General features: G+C 40.9%; 1 protein-coding gene across 3 annotated transcripts; it reads right to left on the bottom strand.

The window, feature by feature from the left end:
• Nucleotides 1-828: 828 nt before the first annotated feature.
• LY96 (lymphocyte antigen 96) lies at nt 829-24,029 on the bottom strand. Of its 3 annotated transcripts, none has more exons than XM_030553280.1 (5): nt 23,640-24,029; nt 21,172-21,258; nt 19,702-19,830; nt 17,543-17,595; nt 829-1,047 (listed from the first exon to the last, which is right to left on the bottom strand). In XM_030553280.1, the coding sequence occupies exons 2-5, from the start codon at nt 21,251-21,253 to the stop codon at nt 886-888; spliced, it is 426 nt and encodes a 141-aa protein (XP_030409140.1). In that variant the 5' UTR covers nt 21,254-21,258; nt 23,640-24,029; the 3' UTR covers nt 829-885. The 3 variants fall into 3 exon arrangements, with proteins under 3 accessions (XP_030409140.1, XP_030409142.1, XP_030409141.1); XM_030553282.1 differs by having other exon boundaries at nt 829-944; XM_030553281.1 differs by lacking the exon at nt 829-1,047 and adding an exon at nt 14,278-15,656.
• Between the last annotated feature and the right edge of the window lie 185 nt (nt 24,030-24,214).

Genomic DNA, 24,214 nt, shown 5'->3' with positions numbered 1-24,214 from the left:
CTTGGAAGACCAGAAACTATACCAAGTAATGAACCTTAATAGACCTTCCCAAACCAATATAGTGAAGGCTGCCTGGATAACCATGGATATAATCTAAGGAAAACAATCTTCTTCATACTACCCACAGGTACCATGCAGGAGGAAACTTCTTGACCTAGACAAAATTCCCACAGCCTGTAATGTGACTAGAGCCTGCTCTACACTTAAAAGTTTTGCTAGTATAATTATGTCCCTTCAGAGTCTGAAAAAAAATCATACCTCTAACAAACAAACTAGGACTTTTTGCCAGCGTAGATGCAGGTATACTGGAAAGAAAGTCCTTTTGCTGGAATATCTGTGATATGCCCAGGGTACAATCTGGACTGACGGGTAGCTGTGTCCCCTCAGTTCTCCAGTCTGGGGTGCCCTTTACCCTGCTTTACCACTCTTGGTCCGCTCACACACAGCCTCCAGCATGTAAGTTACTCCCAGTTATAAGTGTATGACTGCTGCTGTCAGCCACTCTTGAATTACACTGCAGGACAACACCAGAAAACTTCCAGTCCCAGACTTTCTCTAGAAATGTATGTCTTATGATGCCCACCACGCAGCTGGAAAAAATAAGCTCATATAAAATCCATCATTATATGAATAAAAAATGATATGCACAAATCCTGTTATTTCAAATAGTTTCCCAAACACTTCAATTTAAACACATTAGTTTAGATAAAACAATAAAACAAGTTTATTAACTACAAAAGATAGATTTTAAGTGAGTATAAGTAATAAGGCATAAAAGTCAGACATGGTTACAAAACAAAATAAAAACAAAATGTAATAAATGCCTAACTTAACAACTTAGAGCAAATTCAAAGCAAAAGTCTCTCATCACATGCTTCAGCAGTCTTACTGGCTGAGTCTTTCAGTCAGGATTCTTCCTCCAGTCCAGTGCCACTTCCTTTGTTCTTCAGGTAAAGTGAATGCCATGGGTAGAAAGAAAGAGAGAAATCCTTTGAGGCATTTGCTCTCCCTTCTTATAGTTTTCTCTTCTTCAAAAAGCATTCCCATCTGGGGTTCAGGAGACAGAAATGGGACAGGAACCCCAAGTTGTTTCTTTGTCAAGATGTAGATTTTCGGCCTAGACCCTGCCAAAGAGTGGCCACTTAACCAGGTGGTGGGCCATTTGATTTCGTTGACACCAGGCTGAAGTGTCAGCTTGCCTTTTATCTCTGAGGAATTGGTTTGTGGCTGCTCCCCAGATTTGGAGCATGTCAGAGCAATACTATACAAAGGAATCTTATATGATTACATACAATGTTGCCACACATATTTTACCAGGACAATAATGATCAGCAAAATATGTGCTTTCAAATGATACCTCACAAGGCATACTTTGTACAAAATTTATCATAATCCTGTAAAAGGGATGAACACAGAGGTTTAGACAGTCACAATAGCATATTTAATTCATGGAACTGGTATAAACTATGCTGGAGAACAAACACATTTGCCAGTATAAGCTGTCTCCACTAGGAGAGTTTGCTACTAGAGCTATAACAGTATATTTATACTGGCAAACCCTTTCTTGTGTAGACAAAGCCTAGGATAGATCCCCTAGTATCTTTCCTGAAATTAAATATTAGTCTCCTGCAGTTACCTGTATACATTACAAGTAATTGTCATTGAAAAGGAGAATTGAGCCACTCAATGTGGTGTGTGTGTGCGAATATGTATATAGGTGTGTGTGTGTTTGATGTGGTAAATTGAATGGGCAGTATGACTAGCGTATTTAGGATGTTTGCACCTTCAAGTCCAACCCTGGAAACATGGTGTTGTATCAAGACAGTCATGATTGTTAGGCTTTTTGTTTGTTTGGGTATCACAAAGTATGTTAGGCCCTGATCCACCACTTAAGCACATATGTATACCATTGTGGCCTATGGGACTACACACAGGTTTAAAGTTACTGATGTGCTTAAGTGTTTTGCTGGATTGGAACAGAACCTTTATGCACATTTCAAAGCGTGTATGTGCTTCATGAAAAACAATTTTACAGGAACTGCTTCTTTAGCTAATTACATATTTGGCAACAGAGGGTGAGGGGGTGAAGGAAAGCTATTTTTCCATCTGCAGTAAATCCTGACAGCTGCTTAAAAAGCAATAGTAATGAGAGAGAAAGATCTGTGATGGGTTTAGAGGTTCTCTTCAGATAAACACCCAAAAAATGTATCCTTACCTTCTCTATACCAAATCTTTGGGATCTGCAAAACTATGCTAGAACCCTTGGCAATAAAGAGTGTCTCATGGGATCTAGGACTCTTAATGTTTACATTCATGCCAGAAATATACTCTATACAGTTTTTTTGACACTGGATCACATATAGAGTATCATTAAACAATTTCAACATTTGATGAGGACCACATCCTGAAAAAAATCTTTCCAGAACCCCCTTTCTGGGCTTCAAACAACCCCCCAACTTTTCCAAACTCACCATCAGAAGAAAACTCTGCACAGACCAGGATAGACCTACTCAAAGTGGCACCAGACCCTACCAGAACAACATATGTGAAACCTGAAGACATATCTCCAAGGCTTCATGATAAATACCCCCCACCAGTGTTCCCTCTAACTTTTACGTCTATGTGCAAAATGAATTTTGTAATGGGCACCAATATGGAGGTGATGTGTGGCATGGGTGGAGCTGAGGGGTTTGGAGTGTGGGAGGGGGCTCAGGAATGGGGAAGAGGGTTGGGATAGGGGGATGAGGGCTCTGGCTAGGGTGCATGCTATGGGTGGGGAAAGGGGAAGAGGGGACTCGGCTCACGGCTAGGAAAGAGAATTGGGGTGTGTGACGAAGTGGGTGGTTTTTCTTGGGGTTTTCTATCTTTTCCAGGGTTTGCATGCACAGGGGGTGGGACTCAATGTCCCTGGGTGTTACTGATTTAACGAGATGAGGGGAGAGGGAGTTTGTTGTTACAGAGGACCAGAGAGGGACTCGGGACCCCAGCCCAGGAGACACAATCGGTTCTGGCCAGTGGGAGGACAATGGGCTGCAGAGAGAGCACCCCGGTGACCTGACCAGCCAGTTCCAGCTAGAGGAGAGCTGCAAGGAGAGGGGACTTAGGCCTTCCTGTTTACGACCCTGTTTACCTGGAGAGAAGACAATGGACAGAGGCGGGGCTTGAGGCCGAGGATATCAGAGGCCCAGCTGGGCAGCAGAGGAGCTTGGGGCTGGCGAGGGGAAGCAGGCAGAGCCCGCCTGGATGCAGGGAGCTGGGATCTGCTGTTATTGTGAGAGGCCAGGCCTGAGGCCCTGAGAGTTTCCTGTGCTGTATTCAATTCTCAATAAACCCTCCTGTTTTATGCTGGCTGAGAGTCACTCCATGTCATAAACAGATAGCTAAGTGTTAATGTCTCTTTCACCTGGAAAGGAGTAACCTGAAACACCTGACCAGAAGACCAATCAGGAAACAAGACTTTTTCAGATCTGGGTGGAGGGAAGTTTTGGGTGTGAGTTCTTTGTCCTTTGTCTTGTGTCTGACCCTCTCGGCTATGAGAGTGATTTTTCTATCTCCTGGCTTTCTAATCTTCTGTTTCCAAATTGTAAGTACAAGATAGTAAGACAATAAGGTTTATATTGTTTTTTTTTTTTTGTATTTACATGTGTGTAGTTGCTGGAATGTTTTGAATTGTATTCTTTTTAAATAAGGCTGTTTATTCATTTTTTTTCTTTTAAGCAAATGACCCTGTATTTGTCACCTTAATACAGAGAGACCATTTTTATGTCCTTTTCTTTCTTTGTTATATAAAGCCTTCTTTTTAAGACTTGTTGGAGTTTTTCTTTAGTGGGGACTCCAGGGAATTGAGTCTGCAGCTCACCAGGGAATTGGTGGGAGGAAGAAGTCAGGGGGGAAATCTCTTTGTGTTAGATTTACTAACCTGACTTTGCATACCCTCTGGGTGAGGGGGGGAAGTACTTGTGTTTTCCAGGACTGGAAACAGGGAGGGTGGAGTCCCTCTATTTAGATTCATGGAGCTTGCTTCTGTATATCTCTCCAGGGACCCAGGGAGGGAACACCCGGAGGGGGGAAGGGAAATGGTTTATTCCCCTTTGTTGTGAGACTCAAGGAATCTGAGTCTGGGGGTCCCCCAGAGAAGGTTTTGGGGAGACCACAGTGCGCCAGGCACTGTATAGATTCCTGGCTGGTGGCAGCTTTACCAGGTCCAAGCTGGTAACTAAGCTTGGAGGTTTTCATGCTAACACCCATATTTTGGACGCTAAGGTCCAGATCTGGGAAAAATGTAATGACCCTCCAGTCTAGAGAACAGGGTTGCATCAGCCCCTTCGGGGGTGAAGAGGCCCAGGGGGTCCAGAGTGCTGGACTCGCAGAGGGAACCCACGGCAGAGACAGACGTGTAAGGCTCAGAGAGGTGCGGCTCCAGGAGGTGGAGGGGCCTGACCCAGAGAGAGAATGGACCCCCGAGAAGGGCTGTCTCACTGAAAGGGGCACCCCCCACAGGGCCAAGAGTGGGCACGATCTATGAGTCTGTGACAGGGTGCAAGCTTTGGCTAGGGGGCGAAGGCTCTGGTATGGGGCTGGGAATGAGGGGTGAGGGAGGGGGCTCAGAGCTGGGGTGTGGGGGGGGGTGAGGGCTCTGGCTGGGGGGAGTGAGGGCTCTGGGGTGGGGCCAGGGATGAGAGGTTTGGGGTGCAAGCTGCCTCAGGGCTGTGGTGGGGAGAAAGGACTCCCCTCATCCCTCTCTCGCCGCAGCAGCTTGGGGACTGGTGAGAGTCACCTACCCGCAGCCGCAGCAGCTCTGGTTGGGCTAGGCTGAGGGAGAGGCACCTCTCCCCAGCCGCGGCAGCTCAAGCAGGCCGCGGCTGGGGAAGAGGCACTTCTTCCTGGCCACAGCAACTCCAGCGGGGCTGGGCTGGGCTGAGGGAGGGGTGCCTCTGCCCAGCCATGGCAGCTCCAGAGAGGCTCGGTCGAGCCAGGGAAGGGGCAACTGTGCCTCTCCCCAGCTGTGGCAGCTCCAGCAGGCATGGGATGGGCCGGGCGAGGGGCACCTCTCCCCAGCCATGGCACCTTCGGCGGGGTTGGGCTGGGCTAGGCCGAGCTGGGGGAAATGCACATCTGTCCACCTGTGCAGCCCTTGATAGCCTGCTGCGCAGCCCCCCACAAGTCACCTTCCAACATTCACGAGTCCTACACATGCTTATCACAACATATAGTATACCTCATTCAATGCATCAAATACCCCAATAACAACTAGTGTGTGAAATGAGACAATCTTATGGTCCTGAATGAACTCACACACAGAAGTGATAGAAGACTCAAACACCATATCACCCAGAGGCAAACACTTTTAGGGTGACCAGATGGCCCAATTTTATACGGACAGTCCTAATATTTGGGGCTTTTTCTTATATAGGCACCTATTCCCACCATCCCCGTCCTGATTTTTCACACTTGCTATCTGGTCACCCTAACTTTTCACAAACAGTCATTCTATATGTAATCTCTCAGTACTTGTCCTGAAATACAACCTGCACAACACCTTCAAAAGATGAGCCTGGGAACTTAAATTCATAACTCTATTAAACACTAAAAAAATGGACTCAGTAGGGACACTGGTTTTATGGCTCATTACAACAACTTGTAACACACCTCACAGCCTAATAACCCTTAATTGCACACTTTAAATGCCTTTTGCATAATATCTAACCCTCAGTTGCTCCGTTTATTTCAAGAGGCTTCTTACAACATGCATTACCCCTTATACTTAATCTGTCCCAACTTGCATTTAGCTCAGACACTCTGATTTCCTTCCCCAGACCTGGAGAAGAGTTCTGGGTAGCTCAAAAGCTTGTATCTTTCCCCAACAGAAGTCAGTCCAATAAAAGATATTACCTCACCTGCCTTAGTTTTTTTTCATAGAATTTGCACAATTCAATTTCTGGTCCAAAAAAAGGCTGGACATGAAGAGGACAAGAAAAAGGGAAAAAACTTGACCAAAGTTTTCAGAATCTCTAAGCTGAAGGATAGGAAAGACTTCAGATCGGTTAGCAGTTGGTCTGAACAAGTTCACCTAAGCCTAAATGGAACAGACTTCCATTGGGCCCCTAATGTGGAGCTTTGAAAACCAGAAAGCTTAAAAAGGGAGTAAGTTAAATGATGAGATTCTGAAAGTATTTTCTGTTAGGGCTCATGTCAAGCCAGACCTACACTATCTAATAGAGAAAAACTTTTTGTTAGGGCTGTCAGGTGATTAAAAAAATTAATAGCAATTAACAACAATAGAATATAATTTATTTAAATATTTTGAATGTTTTCTACATTTTCAAATATATTGATTTCAATTACAACACAGAATACAAAGTGTACAGTGCTCACTTTATATTTATTTTTATTACAAATATTTGCACTGTAAAAAACAAAAGAAATAGTATTTTTCAATTCACCTAATACTAGTACTGTAGTGCAATCTCTTTATCATGGAAGTTGAACTTAATTCTACATTTGTATATACCAAAAAAACCCGCATTCAAAAATAAAATAATGTAAAACTTTAGAGCCTACAAGTCCACTCAGTCCTACTTCTTGTTCAGCCAATCGCTAAGACAAACAAGTTTGTTTACATCTACAGAAGATAATGCTGCTTGCTTCTTGTTTACAATGTCACCTGAAAGTGAAAACAGGCATTTGCATGGCACTTTTGTAGCCAGCGTCGCAAGATATTTACATGTCAGATGCGCTAAAGATTCATATGTCCCTGGTGCTTCAACCATCATTCCAGATTTTGGAAGGCACTTCAGATTCTTAAACCTTGGGTTGAGTGCTGTAGCTATCTTTAGAAATTTCACATTGGTATCTTCTTTGCATTTTGTCAAATTTGTATTGAAAGTGTTCTTAAAACGAATATGTGCTAAGTCATCATCCAAGACAGCTGTAACATGAAATATATGGTAGAATGAGGGTAAAAGAGAGCAGGAGACATACAGTTCTCCCCCAGGCAATTCAATCACAAATTTAATTAGCACATTTTTTTTAACGAGCATCATCAGCATGGAAGCATGTCCTCTGGAATGATGGTCGAAGTATGAAGAGGCATATGAAACTTCAGCACAGCTGGCATGTAAATATCTTGCAACACCAGCTACAACAGTGCCATGCAGATGCCTGCTCTCACTTTCAGGTGACATTGTAATTAAGAAGTGGGCAGCATTATTTCCCATAAATGTAAACAAATTTGTTTCTCTTAGCAATTGGCTGAACAAGAAGTAGGACTGAGTGGACTTGTAGGCGCTAAAGTTTTACATTGTTTTGTTTTTTTGAGTACAGTATGTAACAAAAAATACATTTGCAGGTTGCACTTTCATGATAAAGAGATTGCACTACAGTACTTGTATGAGATGAAATGAGAAATACTATTTATTTTATCATTTTTACAGGGCAAATATTTGTCATAAAAAATAATATAAAGTGAGCACTCTATATTTTGTATTCTGTGTTGTAACTGAAATAGATATATTTGAAAATGTAGAAAAATATGAAAAATATTTAATAAATTTCAATTTGTATTCTATTTTTTAACAGTGCGATTAATCGTGATTAATTTTTTTGAGTTAATCACGTGAGTTAACAGCAATTCATCAACAGCTGTACTTTTTGTAAAAGAAAACAAAGCAAACAGAAATATTTAAACAACTGACTCCAAGAAAGCCAAAATGCAAGTGTTGAAGTTACATATGACATATACATCTTCTGTAGCATTTGTGTTCTACCTTTTAAAATGAATTACATTTATATACAAGTCTGTGTTTGTTTTTTACAATGCAGAGCCCTTTTTTTAACCCAAAATTTTACCTTACATTTTACAAATTTTACCTTATATTTTTAAGTTTTTATATAGATAAACAAACAAGCTAAATTCTGTCTAGTCTTGTGCATGCAGGTTAGGGGGCAGGTCACCTCTTGCCACCCATGCAAAGGCTGGGCAGAATGTTGCTGCTAAGGACTTGTCTCCACTTACCATGGCTCAACGCTGTGGTGATCGATCCACAAGGGGTCAATTAGTAGATCTAGTGAAGACCTGCTAAATTGACCACCTATTGCTCTCCCATCGACACTGATACTCCACCGGAACAAGAAATGTAAGGCAAGTGGATAGGAAAGTTTCTCCCATAGACCCAGCACAGTGTAGCTCCCACAATAAGTCGACCTAAAGTACATTGGCTCCAGCTATGTTATTCACGTAGCTGGAGTTGTGTAATTTAGGTCGACTTAACCCTGTACTGTAGACCTGCCCTAAGAGTCCCCAGCTCTGTGAAGGAGGGCCCACTGTTGTATCCATGGCACTTTCCAGGGGATGCATCTGGCAGCAGACAATGCAGTGAGCACATGCTGCACCTTGCATCACCAGCAGTAAAAAGCACACTAAAGAATGCTCCCTTCAGCATTCTTTCTTCATCTGCTGTGGCAGAATCTCTCAGGACCCCACTCCTCACTTCCAGCAGTAGAAATTACCACATCCAAGGCAGAAGCCAAACTTAAATAGTCTAATGCAGGGGTTCTCAAACTTGATTGCACTTTGACCCCCTTCTGACAACAAAAATTACTACATGACCCCAGGAGGAGGGAACCAAAGCCTGAGCCCGCCTCAGCCTCACCACCCTAGGTGCAGGAGCCAAAGCTGAAGCCCAAGGGTATCAGCACCAGGCGGGGGACCTGTAACCTGAGCCCTACCACCCAAGACTGAAACCCTCAGGCTTCGGCTGTGGGCAGTGGGGCTTGGGCTTCAGTCCTGGGCCCCAGCACATCTAAGCCAGCCCTGGTGACCCCATTAAAAAATGGGATCATGACCCACTTTGGAGTCCTGACCCACAGTTTTAAAGCTGCTGGTCTAATGAGACCAAACTGGGGGGCATGGATAATCCCCAGCCCAGAATATTAAAGGAACTAGTGCATAAATTGCAAGCCCAATAGCAAGAATTTTTAATTAATCCATAAACTCAGGGGGTTATACTCTATAACTGGAGAACTGCAAATGTAGTGCCTATATTTAAGAAAGGAAAAAAAGTGATCCAGGAAACTACAAGCCAGTTAATTTTACCTCAGTTGTATGCAAGGTCTTAGAACAAATTTTAAAAGAGAGAATAGTTAAGGACATAAGGGTAAATGTTAACTGGGATAATATACAACAGTTTTACGAATGGTAGATCATGCCAAACTAACTTGATCTCTTTCTTTGAGAAGATAACCAATTTTCTAGACAAAGGAAATGCACTAGATTTAGTCTACCTGGATTTCCGTAAAGCATTTGAAACAATTCCACATGGGGAAACTATTAGTTAAATTGGAGAATATGGGGATTAATATGAGAATCAAAAGGTGGGTAAAGAATTGGTTAAAGGGGAGACTACAATGGGTCATGCAGAAAGGTGACCTGTCAGGCTGGAAGGAGTTTACTAGTGGAGCTCCTCAAGGAGCTTAGTCTTGGGACCCATCTCATTTAGCATTTTCATTAATTACTTTGGCACAAAAAGATGGGAGTGTGCCAATAAAATTTGCAGATGACACAAAGTTGGGAGATATAGCCAATACGGAGGAGGACAGGAATATCATACAGGAAGGTTTTAATCATCTTGAGAACTAGAGTAAGAGAAATGGGGTGAAATTTAATAGTGCAAGGTCAAGCACTTAGAGACTAATGATAAGAAATGTTGCTATAGGCTGGGGATGTACCAGTTGGAAGTGACAAAGGAGGAGAAAGACCAGGGTGTATTGGTCAATCACAGGATGATTATGAGCTGCCAATATGATATGGCGATGAAAAACGCTAATGTAATCCTAGGATGCATCAGGCAAGCTATTGCCACTAAAGGTAGAGAGGTGTTATTACCATTGTTCAAGGCACTGGTGAGACCTCATCTGGAATCCTGTGTGCAATTCTGGACTCCCATGTTTAAGAAAGATTAATTCAAACTAGAACAGGTGCAAAGAAGGGCTATTTGGATGATTAGAGGCTATCTGGAGAACCTGCTTTTCAAAAGAAGATTTAAGGAACTTAGCTTGTTTATCCTAACAAAACGAAGGATGAAGGGAGATATGATTCCTTTCTATAAATACATTAGCAGGATAAACACTAGGGAGGGAGAGGAGCTATTTAATTTAAGGGCCAATATTGGCACAAGAACAAATGGGGATAAACTGGTAAGTTTAGGCTTGAAGTCAGACCGAGGTTTCTAACCTTCAGAGGAGAGAAGATCTGGAACAGTATCCCAAGGGGAGCAGTGGGTGTAAAAAAACTAAGTTGATAAGTTTATGTAAGAGAAGTTGTGTTGAGATTGCCCTCAATGGCATATGGCCCATCTGCAGCTGCTATTAGCAAATATCTTCAATGGCTGGAGATGGGACACTAGAGGGGGAGGGCTCTGAGTTACTACAGAGAATTCTTTCACAGGTGTCTGGCTGATGGGTCGTGCTCACATGCTCAGGGTCTAACTGATCACCATATCTGGGGGCAGGAAAGAATTTCCCCCCACATCACACTGGCAGAAACCCTGAGTAGGTTTTGCCTTTCTCTGTAGCATGGGGCACAAGTCACTGGCTCTTTTGAACTACAGTAAATGGTAGGAGTCTGTGTAACCTGAAGTCTTTAAATCAAGGTTTGAAGACTTCAGTAACTCAGATAGCAGTTACGGGCCTATTACAAGAATGTGAGGGTGAATTTCTATGACCTGCAATGTACAGGAGGTCAGACTAAATTATCATGATGATCCCTTCTGGCCTTCAAGTCTATGAGCTCTGCATCCTAGCACTCAAGAGAGGAGCAAGGGCATGATTTGGACCACAGAGTGTATCAAAATAGTAAAAGGCCTGGTGTACACTTAAAAATGTGATTAACCTAGCTATGTCGTTCAGGACTGTTAAAAATTTGCACCCTATTAGGTTGATCTAACCCCTAGTATAGACAAAGCTAGGTTGATGGAAAAATTCTTGGAGAGGTGGATTAACTACAACAATGGAAAAATCCTTTATGTCGATGTAGGAAACATTAACAGTATGGTGCTGACAGCAGCACAGATGCGAGACCATAGCTGTGCCACTATAGCAGTTGTAATGTAGACATACACTAAGTTATGCAGGACCAAATTCTGCCCTCAGTTATGCCATGAACCCTATATATATAGGGTTATAACTTCAGGGTAACCCAGGTGCAACTGAAGACAGAATTTGGCCCACAGTGTAATGATAAAACACAAAAATAAGGACATGGAGCTATGTAGACGTCAGTGATACAATAGCTAGCAATCTTCGATCATATACTTAAGATACTTTGAAAATTTCTTATAAAGGTCTCCAATGTGTCTTATTTACCAGCTGGGGGCTCAAGTATTCTGCATGTACTGAGGATTCTGTCTGTTAGCATATATAATCATAAGCATTCAGCTACAGACCTCCTGGATGATCGAGATACAAAAGAAGCACTTAAAGATGATAAAGTCATTGCAAAGAAACTAAATGAATTATTTGCTTCAGTCTTCACGGCTGAGGATTTTAGGCAGATTCCCAAACCTGAGACGTCCTATGTAGGTGACAAATCTGAGGAATTGTCACAGATTGAAGTGTCACTAGAGGAGGTTTTGGAATTAATTTATAAACTTAACAGTAACAAATCACTGGGACCAGATGACATTCACGCAAAAGTTCTGAAAGAGCTCAAATGTGAAATTGCAGAACTATTAGTTAAACCTGTCCTTTAAATGGGCTTCTGTACACAATGACTGGAAGATAGCTAATGTAACGTCAATATTTAAAAAGGGATCTAGAGGTGATCCTGGCAATTACAGACCAGTAAGTCTAACATCAGTAGCAGACAAATTAGTTGAAACAATAGTAAAGAATAAAATTGTCAGACACATAGAAGAACATAAATCATTGGGCAAAAGTCAACATGGTTTCTGCAAAGGGAAATCATGTCTTTCTAATCTTGTATAGTTCTTTGAAGGGGTCAACAAACATGTGGACAAGGGGGATCCAGTGGATATAGTGTACTTAGATTTCCAGAAAGCCTTTGACAAGGTCCCTCACCAAAGGCTCTTATGTAAATTAAGTTGTACTGGGATAAGAGGGAAGATCCTTTCATGGATTGAGAACTGGTTAAAAGGCAGGGAACAAAGGGTAGGAATACAAGGTAAATTTTCAGAATGGAGAGGGGTAACTAGTGGTGTTCCCCAAGGATCAGTCTTACGACCAATCCTATTCAACTTATTCATTCAAAAAGGGATAGAGAATAAGACGGAGAATATATTATTGCCCTTATTTAAATCCATAGTAAGCCCACATCTTGAATACTGCATACAGATGTGGTCGCCTCATCACAAAAATGATATACTAGCATTAGAAAACGTTCAGAGAAGGGCAACTAAAATGATTAGGGGGTTGGAATCGGTCCCATATGAGGAGAGATTAAAGAGGCTAGGACTTTTCAACTTGGAAAAGAGGATACTAAGAGGGGACATGATAGAGGTATATAAAATCATGAGTGGTGTGGAGAAAGCGAATAAGGAAAAGTTATTTACTTGTTCCCAAAATATAAGAACTAGGGGCCACCAAACGAAATTAATAAGCAGCAGGTTTAAAACAAATAAAAGGAAGTTCTTCTTCACACAGCGCACAGTCAACCTGTGAAACTCCTTGCCTGAGGAGGTTATGAAGGCTAGGAGTAAAATAGGGTTTAAAAGAGAACTAGATAAATTCATGGAGGTTAAGTCCACTAATGGCTATTAGCCAGGATGGGTAAGGAATGATGTCCCTAGCCTCTGTTTATCAGAGGGTGGAGATGGATGGCAGGAGAGAGATCACTTGATCATTACCTGTTAGGTTCACTCCTTTTGGGACACCTGATATTGGTCACTGTCGGTAGACAGGATACTGGACTGGATGGACCTTTAGTCTGACCCAGTATGGCCGTTCTTATGTTCGTATGTGTTTCCACAGATCTGTACTACAAAGCTCCAACTTCTACAAGGTATTAACCACATAAGCTAACAAAAAACTGATGTATAATTATCTTTATTTATTTCCCATCACTTATTAGCTTCTGTCAACTTTTGGATATGTACTACATTAATGATCAGAACATATTCATTCTAAATTATTTATTTAGTATCTGAAAACATTCCGAGAATAAGCAAAACTGCCTTGAGATAAAATAAATAATCCTCAAAACAGTTTCAGTGACAATGGTCCCTGAACACTTTTGTGACTTTAGTATTAGATTTCAGATAGTTGCTAGAAACATTCATGGGGCAAACTGTAAAGTTCAAAATGAAGATAAACAAATATAGTAAGGCAAAAATCAATTACCAAATTTTCTGACTCCTTTTTTTTTTTTGTTTATAGAAAAAATTCAAAGGAAACCAACTTTAATATCCAATAGCTCTATTCAGACCTAAAATAAGAACTGCTTGTACACATCTGTTAGTGTCTGCAGAATTTAATGCAAGCATAAATACTTCATCATTACAGCTCTGAAGTAATTATTATGTCTTGCCTCAATTAGTCCCTCACTTCTGTTTGTTACACTGTCTAATGATTCTTTGTGACTTCTGTTTCAGATTTTCCAACTAAAATTCACTGGGGCCCAATTTCTAAATGGAGTGGTTACAATTGTGTCAAAATGCTTTTTTTGGCACCCAGTTTGAAATACTGACCGCCCACTGTAAGCTAAAAGTAAAAACTTTAATTCTGCTCGTCTATCTCCTGATAGTTTATGTAATAGTCATCAAGGGATTGAAAGTAATCTGTGAGATACAGCACAGCCTAGTGGCTATTAATCAGTTTACTGCTTTAATGCAGAATTTTCTATCGTTCCACAAAATCCCCAACGTTAACTCATTAGGAAACATCTAACTGAGAATCTACCCTAACAAAGGTCTGGCATTGGACTATGCAGAGAGGAAACTTCCAAATCATAGTGTCAGAGGGGTAGCCGTGTTAGTCTGGATCTGTAAAAGCAGCAAAGAATCCTGTGGCACCTTATAGACTAACAGACATTTTGGAGCATGAGCTTTCGTGGGTGAACAAAGACTGTGAATGGCTTGCCAACTACAGAACCAGTTTCTCCTCTCTTGGTTTTCACACCTCAACTGCTAGAACAGGGCCTCATCCTCCCTGATTGAATTGACCTCGTTATCTCTAGCTTGCTTGCTAGCATATATATACCTGCCCCTGGAAATTTCCGCTACATGCATCTGAGGAAGTGGGTATTCACCCACGAAAGCTCATGCTCCAAAATGTCTGTTAGTCTATAAGGTGCCACAGGATTCTTTGCTGCTTTTCCAAATCATACTGTATTTTGAGACAATGTTCCTGTTAATTTCCTAAGGATCACTATGTGATGTAGAATCATTAAGCAACTTTAAGGTAAACTGAAATCCTTTTTGGTCCACCTTGGACAAAATCCTCTAGTCCTTACTCCAGCAAAGTTCCCATCAAACTCAGTAGTGATCTTGTCTGACTTCAATCTGCAGGCATTAGCCCTAAACTATTTATTGTGAAAATACAGAAGGCAAGATGACCTGTGGAACTTAACCACAAAAGATACAGTAGTAAATGCAGTGGTGGATTAGCCACCAGGCTGACAGGGGCCCCGGCCATTTGGGGGCCCCCGGAAGAATGTGTGGCCCTGCATCCTGACCTGCTCCTCCCACCCAGCACTCCTGCCAGGGAGTGAAGTCAGGGTATGGGGTCTTCCCCTGATCCCCAGCAGGAGCGCCAGATGGGCGGGGAGCACAGGGCAAGTCCCCACGCCCCAACCCTACTCCCTGGCAGGAGTGACCAGGAGATGGAGAAGGGCAAGTTCCATGTCCCGACCCCACTCCCTGGCAGAAGCGCCAGGTGGAGTAGGTCGGGGGTGCACATTTTTGCAGGGGCCCCCCAATTGGCGGGCCCCCTGGGCTCAGACCCAATTAGCCTAGTGGCTAATCAACCACTGCTATTCACTCTTCATCGCTGCCCACTACCACTGCTGTGCCATCCTTCACTCCACTGCCATTGGCTGTTGTGCTGTCATTTTCTCTGCAACCACCTGTCTCTCTACTGCAACCTTTGCCATGTCACATCACTTAACCTAGCTCTCAGTAATTTCACCAGTTAGCATGGAACCTCACTGCTAGTGCAGGGTGAGCAGTCTCTTTCACTGAAACACAGCCCCACAGCAGGTCTAAGTCTCAGCACACATTCTGCATAACACAAGTGGTAGAACTGAAATACAGTTGTAACTACATCAACATCTCAAGGTCATTCTGTAGATTAAACAATATGCATTTGTACCTTATTTTCACACAGAAATTTTGCACAAATTAGCTGGCCATTTGATTATAGCAAGTTCATGAATGGATGCGACTAGCCTTCTTCCTTATAATTATGCATTCAGTAAAGTGTATTTTGCATTCTTACTCATGCAAAATCAGTCTGTTTATTATTTCAGTGATAAAATTCCAGTTCCTGGCAGCAGCTGTTCTTGTGTTCCTCGATGAATTGAAACAATCATCTTATTCAGAAATTCCTTAACCATCCTATTTTATTAACAAGGTAACATTCCTACACAGGAGCAAGATCTTCTCAGAAGGACCAGTGGATAACTTTAAAAAAAGCGTATATATTCCCTAAAACAAAGAAAAAAAACATAATCTTGTTGCCACTTTTCAGCCCAGAAACTTGGGGGAGAAGACTAGGATGAGGAGCCCAGGGAGGGGAGAGAGAAGATAGGCTGGAGTTAACAATGGCAAAAGGAGTCAGGTTTGGGTGAAAACAGAGACAGAAAGGTATGCAACCATCAGAACACACTCCCCTCCAGACCCTGGAAAGGAAACCAATTCTTGAGTCTCAAAACTCCACTGCTACCAGCAAAAAGCTGTGAAACTCATTGGCAAAGTTTCTGTCTCATCCATTCTAGTGTTGGTCCACGCAGAGAATGGCAACCTACTACTGCTATCAGTCCCTTCATTTGTTCAAGTGGCAGAGGTCTGTGTGGTGGATCTAAAGGTTCCAACCTTGCTGACGACTAATATGGGTGTCAGTACAATGAGATTTCTGTTTTTTCAGTTAACTTTTTTAAAAACTTGGGAAATTACATTAAAAAACACTGTGTTAAAAGGACTTTATTAAGGTTGCAACATCAAGCACTCAGATGTTAGGAAATGAAGAATTAAGATTACCTGTGAAGTGCCTTTTTGTGCATATGCATTATGATGCTGCCTTTCATTACATGATCACATATTATTTTTTGCACAGGATCCTGCTCTCATGTGGTCACTAGTGGACCTGCTCTGATGGTGGAGCAGGTCTGTGAGTAAAGGAGACTATTGTCTGTAGGATGCCTGCCTTATGTAGTGCAAAAATTGGAAGGTATGAATGAGGAAGGGAACTGTTGGAAGAGAAAAAGTGGTTTTGTAGTTAAGGCAGTTCAGTGCTGCACTGGAGAACTCAGTTTCCTCTCTGCCTCTGCCACAGAGTTTGTGTGTGATGCTGGCTAAGTCACTTAAGAATGGATCCACAATAACTAGGGTCAGATCAAATTCACCATCCATTTCTGTAAATTTCACGGTCACAGCATTTTAAAAATCTTGAACTTCATGGTTTCAGGTATTTAAATCTTAAATTTCATGGTGTTGTAACAAACCATAAATATGTATTTTAAAATGACAACATGTAAACCTATAAAGCCCTTAAGACTTAGTATTTCTCAAACTGGAGGTCCTGTTCAAAAAGGGGGTCGCAAAGGTATTGTAGGGGGGTCACTGGATTGTCACCAGTACTTCTGCTCTGCATCTCTGTGACAAAGGGGAACCTGGAAATGGGGAAGAGGAAGAAAAGAGACATGTAAAAGTGACCTGGAAATAGGGAGAAGAGGAAAAGAGAGAGAATATCTGAAGTGAGAAGGATAAGAGTGTGCATGTTTGGAGGCCATCTAGAGAACAAGGAAGAGCAAGTTATTTCTGCGGGCAGTAAGGGAGGAGAGGAGAGAATCTGAAAGATGGAATGAGATGGTTATAGATGGAAGGCAAGGAAACAGCTGGAATGGTCCCTACTTAATGTAAACCACCAAATGTTAATAGGGAACATATTGGAAGACAGGATACTGGACTAGATGGACCTTTAGTCTGACCCAGAATGGCCATTCTTACTTTCTAATGTTCTATAGTGGCAGTTTGTTTTCTTATTTACACGATATCACTTATCCTTCCAATATGTTAAGAATGATTTGTTTGTTTGCTTGCATTAGACTTGTTATATCACCTGTGCTAATTTTATTTCTTAAAATAAAGTTTTCAGAGAGCTATATATAGAGGGACAACTTGAGTTCACCTACCACTCAAGTACAGTCATTCCTGAGGTAGGAAAAAAAACAAAAATAGAGTAAGGAAGTTGTTCTGTACAGTTTTGGTGCAATACTATTTTCAGGGGAAGTATAATGTAAGCAAGCTATTTTGCAAATTTTTGTAACCTTTAACATATTTATTACATACAGTATATATACTTTGGAGAGTACCTTTGGCAATTCCATCTTTAAACCGCTAATTTCAAATGTCGTATTGAGTGTCTCTGAAAAATAGGGACAGTTATAAAAAAAGTGATTATTTATTCTTGGTCCTTAACAACAATAAAGTAAACCATGTATCAGAGGGGTAGCCGTGTTAGTCTGGATCTGTAAAAGCAGCAAAGAGTCCTGTGGCACCTTATAGACTAACAGACGTATTGGAGCATGAGCTTTCGTGGGTGAATACCCATACATACCGACAAAGTGGGTATTCACCCACGAAAGCTCATGCTCCAATACATCTGTTAGTCTATAACGTGCCACAGGACTCTTTGCTGCTTTTAAAGTAAACCATGCCAGTTAAATTTCCATTGACTTCAGAGGGAGTTGGATAGAGACTTTATTTCTTACTCTATTTAGGTTTTCCTTAAAGTACAGAATGCAACTGGAAAATTTGTCTGGCTTGTGTCAGTGGTCTGGAGATCATTAGTGTATGCATTCAAAACTTAATTGACACTATATAACTCTGACCCCTCTACTAATCTACTTGTCTCTGTCACCTTCATCCCCAGCTCCCTTTCCTCTGCCAGTGATGTCATTTCAACACATTTATCTGCCTCTCCCACAACCATCTTTGCACATTCTGTCACACCTGCCTCTTGGTAAACTGAATTAAACCATAAGGCCACTACTCTCACCTCCTCCAAACCCACTCCTACCATGATGCCTTCAAAAGATTAGCCTGAAATAATAGTTAGGTTGAGGATCCGTTGGGAGTAGCAGATATTCAATTTTTTAAAAAGGCAAATATTGATTGCATGATTTATACCTCATCCTTCATTGCTTGTACTCTTGTATGTTGAGTTCTTTGAGTTTAAGACTGCATCATGACTCATGTTATATGTTTGGATAGTACCTAGCATATTGTTGGTATTACCCTAACCATAATACATGTAATTGTGTATGTTTGTGTGGTGTGATGAGGTGTCTTTAGGTCACATCCTTCCCCCCAACAGAAGATGTGGAGCCCTGCTACTTGTGCTGAGGTCTTTGTAGTGCTACCAACATTTAGAGAAGTTTACAAGGGACAATTGTCCAAATAAACTGGGGTTCTAGAGGCTGTTATAGTTTGTAGGGTCTGTTAGGTCTGCATGTGCGTTCTGGCAAAGTTTTTTTAAATTTTTTAAATTTTTTAAAATTTAACATTTTTAAAATGTTAACAATTTAATTTATTCTTTGTGAGGCAGGTAAACAATATTATTCCCATTTTACAGATGTAGAAACTGAAGCCCAGGAAGGTTAAAGCCAAAAGTTTTAACCTTGGTGTGTGTGTTTATATATATATATTTGCTCAGCACCTCTGAATATCTATTTAGGTGCATATGTATATATGTATATGTGCACCTAAATCGATATTCAGAGGTGCTGAGCAAATGCAGCTCCCATTGACGTGAGAAAGAACTACAGACTCTTCATTCCTCTGGATTTAGTTGCCTAAATTTAGGTGCTCAAGTTTGAAAGCTTTGGCCTGCATGACTTGAACAATGCCAAAAAGAGTCTGTGCTATAGCTAGGATTAGTCCCTTGCCAGTTGCCCTCAGTCCCTTGCTTAGCCTACTGAATCATGCTGCCTCTACTGATATTGAGCTGCCCCCTTCTGGCTGCTCAGCAGTTGCACTGGCTCAGCTAGAGGCAACCAGCTGGTATGAAATGTGTGGTGTCTCTAGCTATCAAAGGTAGGCTGGACAGAAATTCTCCTTTACTTTTCTAGGTCCCCCAAATTAGGGGGCCCGCAAAAACTGGCTGTGGTTAGCATGGTTTTATATCATCATCTAGAACTATTCACAGACACAGAAATATCCCTGTCCACGCTGGTCAGTTAACCAGCTTTCTAATGAACCTGCTAGCCAGGGCCGACAAGAGGAAGGGAAGCCGATACAAATTACTGGGGTCCGGCAGTCCAGAAGGGGGCCTGAGGCCTGGCTTCCCCAGCTTCATCAGCCTTGTTTAGCTGGTCCGCCCTTGCTGGGGGGCTCGAAAAAAAATTTTCGCTGGGGCCTGAACTCGCTCTCGGCGGCCCTGCTGCTAGCAACAACAGTGTTTAAACAGGATTATAGCTAGCAAGGTTCTGTTCCCTGTTTTTCAAAGGAGAACTCTCAAGTTTATGCTTACCTCCCTTCAGAGTTCCACAAAATGAATAGTCATCATCAAATCCACTGCAAATAACTTTTTTCTGTTCTAATATGTTTGCAGCATCATACCATACATTCACACTGCCCTCCAAAAAGATTATATCATTCCCTATTAAAAATAAGCAAAACATAAACTGATGAAATCTCCACAAAACACATTCACTCCCTACATGAGGTGAGAATCATGCACATTAATGGTAACTACAATATTAAGCTTAGTACTCATATAGGCTGCAACTTAGCAAGATGTTTATGTACGTGGCTATTGGTTGGAAAATTATTCTTTATTCCCCACAAAAAAAAAATTTATTCAGATTTTTTGAAGAGTGTTGTCGAAAAACAAAAAAAATAGAAAAAAATTAGTTTAAAATGGCAAATTTTCAAGTTTTTGGACAAAAAAATTAAATTAAAATTGAGTTTCCACTAGAAGAAATCTGTTATAACTGAAAAGCCATTTTCCATTCAAAAGAAATATGGAAAGTTTTTAACCATTTCCAGCGCTTAGACATATGCACCCAAGTTGTTCCATTGAAGTTAACAATCTACACAGATGATTAAAATTAGACACATGCTTAATTACATTGCTACATTGGGGCTCTCCCTTCAAATAGATCCACCAAGATCACATATCCCCTATGAGGGGACTGCTGGGTGACACTGAATCATGCTATGAAGGACCTTGAGTAGACGACAATGAGCTAACACGTTTTTAAAGGTGTTAAATCCTATCCACACTAGCATTCAAAATTGTGAGTTAATGTGTTAGCTAACACATTTTTAAATGCAGTCTATTTTTCTAGTTTAGATAGGGACTTGGGTAGAATGCTGAAAATCTCAGACACATAGGAACAGGCACTCTCCTGGCACTTCCACTCTTCTCCTAGCACACATAACATCTGCCAAAAGTCTCTTCTTTCCCTATAAACAGTCACTCCATCTTATTCGATTATGAAGTGTAAGTTCTAAGGACCAAACTCTGTTGTGTATTTGTAATGTTTTTCATATTATTAAGACACCATAGCGAAGATTGATTTGAATTTGGCATTTAATGCAGGAATATACTTTGAGCCCAGTTTTCTAAATTGTTTTCTAAATTGTATGTGAGCAATTATGTGCCTAATTTATGCGCAATAGTCATGAATGGTTGAGTAACTGCATGAGCAAATGGACAGTTGTTTGCACACACAACTACTTTATTAGTGTGTAAAATTATGGTAATTGCATGCACAAGTGAGTCACATTTTAGTGCATACATCTTTATATAAATGGGTCAGAAAATCAGGTTCTTTGTATATTACCATGATTTATCTTTTCATGTTTAATCATGAAAAATTTCTCCTAAATAGCCTTCTCATTTAGGATAGAGGTTTAGAGATAGAAGTGACGTATCCTCCTACAATTACAGCATTTAATCCCCCATATTTGATGGAAATAACAAAAAGTGACTTACTTGGAATCAATGAAAGAGTAACTTTCCAATGACTTTCACTAAAGGAACAAGGTACGATACTAATGAAGAAAACATCTTCCATAGAATCTAAATTAAAAAAATGTAATAAAGTCAGCATGAATAGCACTATCCATCAAAAAATGTTTGTAAATGATCCTTCTAGATGCCTTCTTACAGGCAGAAATAACATCATTCCACTATGAAGTCAAGTATTAAGAACAGTAGGTTGATTGGTTTGAGAATATTTGTTACAAACACATGCTGCTATATTTATGTATGTTTTGAAGACATGCATTTTGCACACTATCATTGAAGGGAGGCTATTAACATGATTGTCAGACAACAATATCCCCATCCACACTGGAAGCCTGCTAGCAAGAACAGTGCTTAAACTTGGTTGTCACTAGCACGGCTTCCAATGTACTGGAACCTTAGTAGATTATTCTGTATCATGGTTTGTACATTCTACAAGATGCAGTTCTCAGTGTAAAATACAGGATATAGTACAAAATGCACTGCCTGTTCAGTGTTGGAAAGCCTATTATTTCACATTTTTATAAGCAGTCATCAACCCACCTCCATCTCCACCCCACCTCTAGAGAGAATCCAGTTCAATACTTCTGTTTTAATGACAGAAATCATGTCAGATAAGTTTACTTGTACTGTCTTTACAGGATATGATGCACTATTTTATCCATGATGAAAACATACAGTAACTCCTCACGTAAAGTCATCCCGATTAACATTGTTTCGTTGTTACGTTGCTGATCAATTAGGGAACATGCTCATTTAAAGTTGTGCAATGCTCCCTTCTAATGTCATTTGGCAGCTGCCTGCTTTGTACACTGCTTGCAGGAAGAGCAGCCCATTGCAGCTAGCTGGTGGGGGCTTGGAACCAGGATTGACTGGCAGCCCCCCATCAGCTCCCCGCTCTCCTAAGTTCACTAAAGAGTGGGTCAGCTTACTTAAAGGGGTAGTGTGCATTTATCTCTCTTTCCCACACACAAGGTGTGTGTCTGTCTCTGTCTGCTATGCTGTCTTCCCATCTCTCTCTTGTTCATGCTGCCTTGTCTGAGAGGCTACATTAACAACAATGTGTTAACCCTTGAGGGCTCAGCCGAGCGCTAGTTCAACATTTAGCAGCAAGGCATTCCCTGGGAAATATCTCTCCCTCTTCCACCCTCTAACTTCACCACCTCACCAAGCTTCACAATCATCATAGCTGTGAACAGTATAATTGTTTATTTAAAACGTATACTGTGTGTAAATCTATATAATAATAGTTTTTTGTCTAGTAAAAAAATTTCCTTGGAACCTAAATTCCCCCCATTTACATTAATTCTTATGGGGAAATTGGATTCGCTTAACATCATTTCGCTTAAAGTCGCATTTTTCAGAAACATAACTACAGCGTTAAGCGAGGAGTTACTGTAATCTGACTGAGTATCTGGGGAGTGCTGAGGAATAGGTTGGGATATAATGTACTGTGGTATTTACTGGTTGCTATGCTAACTGTTCTTACTGTACTCCACTGCTGGCTGATATTCCTAAGAGATTGTAATTGTATGTCAGGGAGCCTAAAGCTCATGCATAGGCATTTAACATTTTAACATTTTAACAAAAAGAAAATAAATGCAAAGCAGTTGTAACAGCAAATATTCTTTCTATGTCTTAGGTTATAGCTCATTCTTACTAATAATACAACATGAGTGATGTGTATGGAACTGTACAAGACATGACACCTACTCTGTGGAATGTACAATCTAAGGCCCTGATCCTACACCAAGCATCATGTGGGCAGACTCTTCTGCCCACAGAGTTCTGTTGACATCAGTGGGTTCCTTTGGGTGACTCAGTGCCAGATCATGGCCTAAATTAGAGCCTATGTACCACAGCAAAGGAGTAGGGGCAACAGAGGAGAAACAATTGAGAGCAAAGTGGAAAACTGGCCCCCCCCCCCCGCCCACACACACACTTCTTCTTCAACTTGTACTGAGTTAGCTGTCCCACAGTTTCACAAGTTTCCAGGGCCAATAGAAACTCACATGAAAATCTATGTAACAATAAATCTGTTGCATTTCTTGTCCAACTGATTAACCACAGCACTAGAGAAGCACATTTAAATTTATCTTTTTAAGTTTTCCCAAAGTCACCAACACACATGACTGTCCTGATCAGAAGCTACCTCTCTTCCATCCCACACCTTCCGCAACATGCACTGGTAATATCTATGAATGCACAGTGTAATTGCTATCATACAGAAATTGCAGAATACTATAAAATATATACCACCCAAACTACCAAAAAAGAGCAAAATTATTCTTAAATCTCTAGTGAGTCATTTCTTTATCTTTCTGGACTCCTCAAAGAAGCAAATATAAGAGAAAGAAAGACAATGTTTGCTGAGAGGATATCCATTCTTGAGCAGACACCACTGAAATAAAATACTTACTTACTTACTTACTTACCACAAAAGAATATGATATTTCTACATCTGAGGAGCTGCAAAGCACTTTTTTTCCTTGTGATTCAGTGAATCCAGAAGTAACAGGATGAAAAAACAAGCTGAAACATGCTTGCATAGCTTCAAGCCTTTTGAAAATAAAGGGGGTACTATCTGGGTGAATATTTTACTTGAACACTTTGTTTTCAGGAAAGAGGAACAAAGTTAGACTTAGTCATCACGAGCCACATGATTGCTGGGCTGGAGTTGGTTTTGTTTGTTTTTTTTGTTACATTTCCTCAAATTCTCTGTACGCTTAACTTGATATTTTACTGAATTTATGCCAGCTATCTTTGTAATAAGGTTATGGGAAGAAGGGAAATTCTTTTTTTTTCCCAAGGTGATCACATTTTAGATTGTATTAGCAATGTGGTTTTAAGCCACAAACGAATAATGAAAGAGAAAATATTTTACACGAAATAGGGAAGTTGAAAAAATCTAAATAAATGATTACCGCAATTACGTAAAAGGAAGTGTAGTTGATTGATCAGAAGTAGCATCTCAAAGCATAATTACCATGGCTGAGGAGAGCTTTGCTGT

The sequence above is a fragment of the Gopherus evgoodei genome, chromosome 2 (genome assembly GCF_007399415.2).
Source record: "Gopherus evgoodei ecotype Sinaloan lineage chromosome 2, rGopEvg1_v1.p, whole genome shotgun sequence".
Lineage (NCBI taxonomy): Eukaryota > Metazoa > Chordata > Testudines > Testudinidae > Gopherus > Gopherus evgoodei.
The sequence above is the reverse complement of the archived record's forward strand: the minus strand, read 5'-3'. Positions and strand labels throughout refer to the sequence as shown.

Coding starts and splice junctions, on each gene's coding strand:
- LY96 (XM_030553280.1), bottom strand. CDS start 21,253: ATGGAAGATGTTTTCTTCATTAGTATCGTACCTTGTTCCTTTAGTGAA. Junction 19,831..21,171: donor TACTCTTTCATTGATTCCAA/GTAAGTCACTTT, acceptor TATTTTTAATAG/GGAATGATATAATCTTTTTG. Junction 1,048..17,542: donor TAAAGATGGAATTGCCAAAG/GTACTCTCCAAA, acceptor CCTGAACCCCAG/ATGGGAATGCTTTTTGAAGA.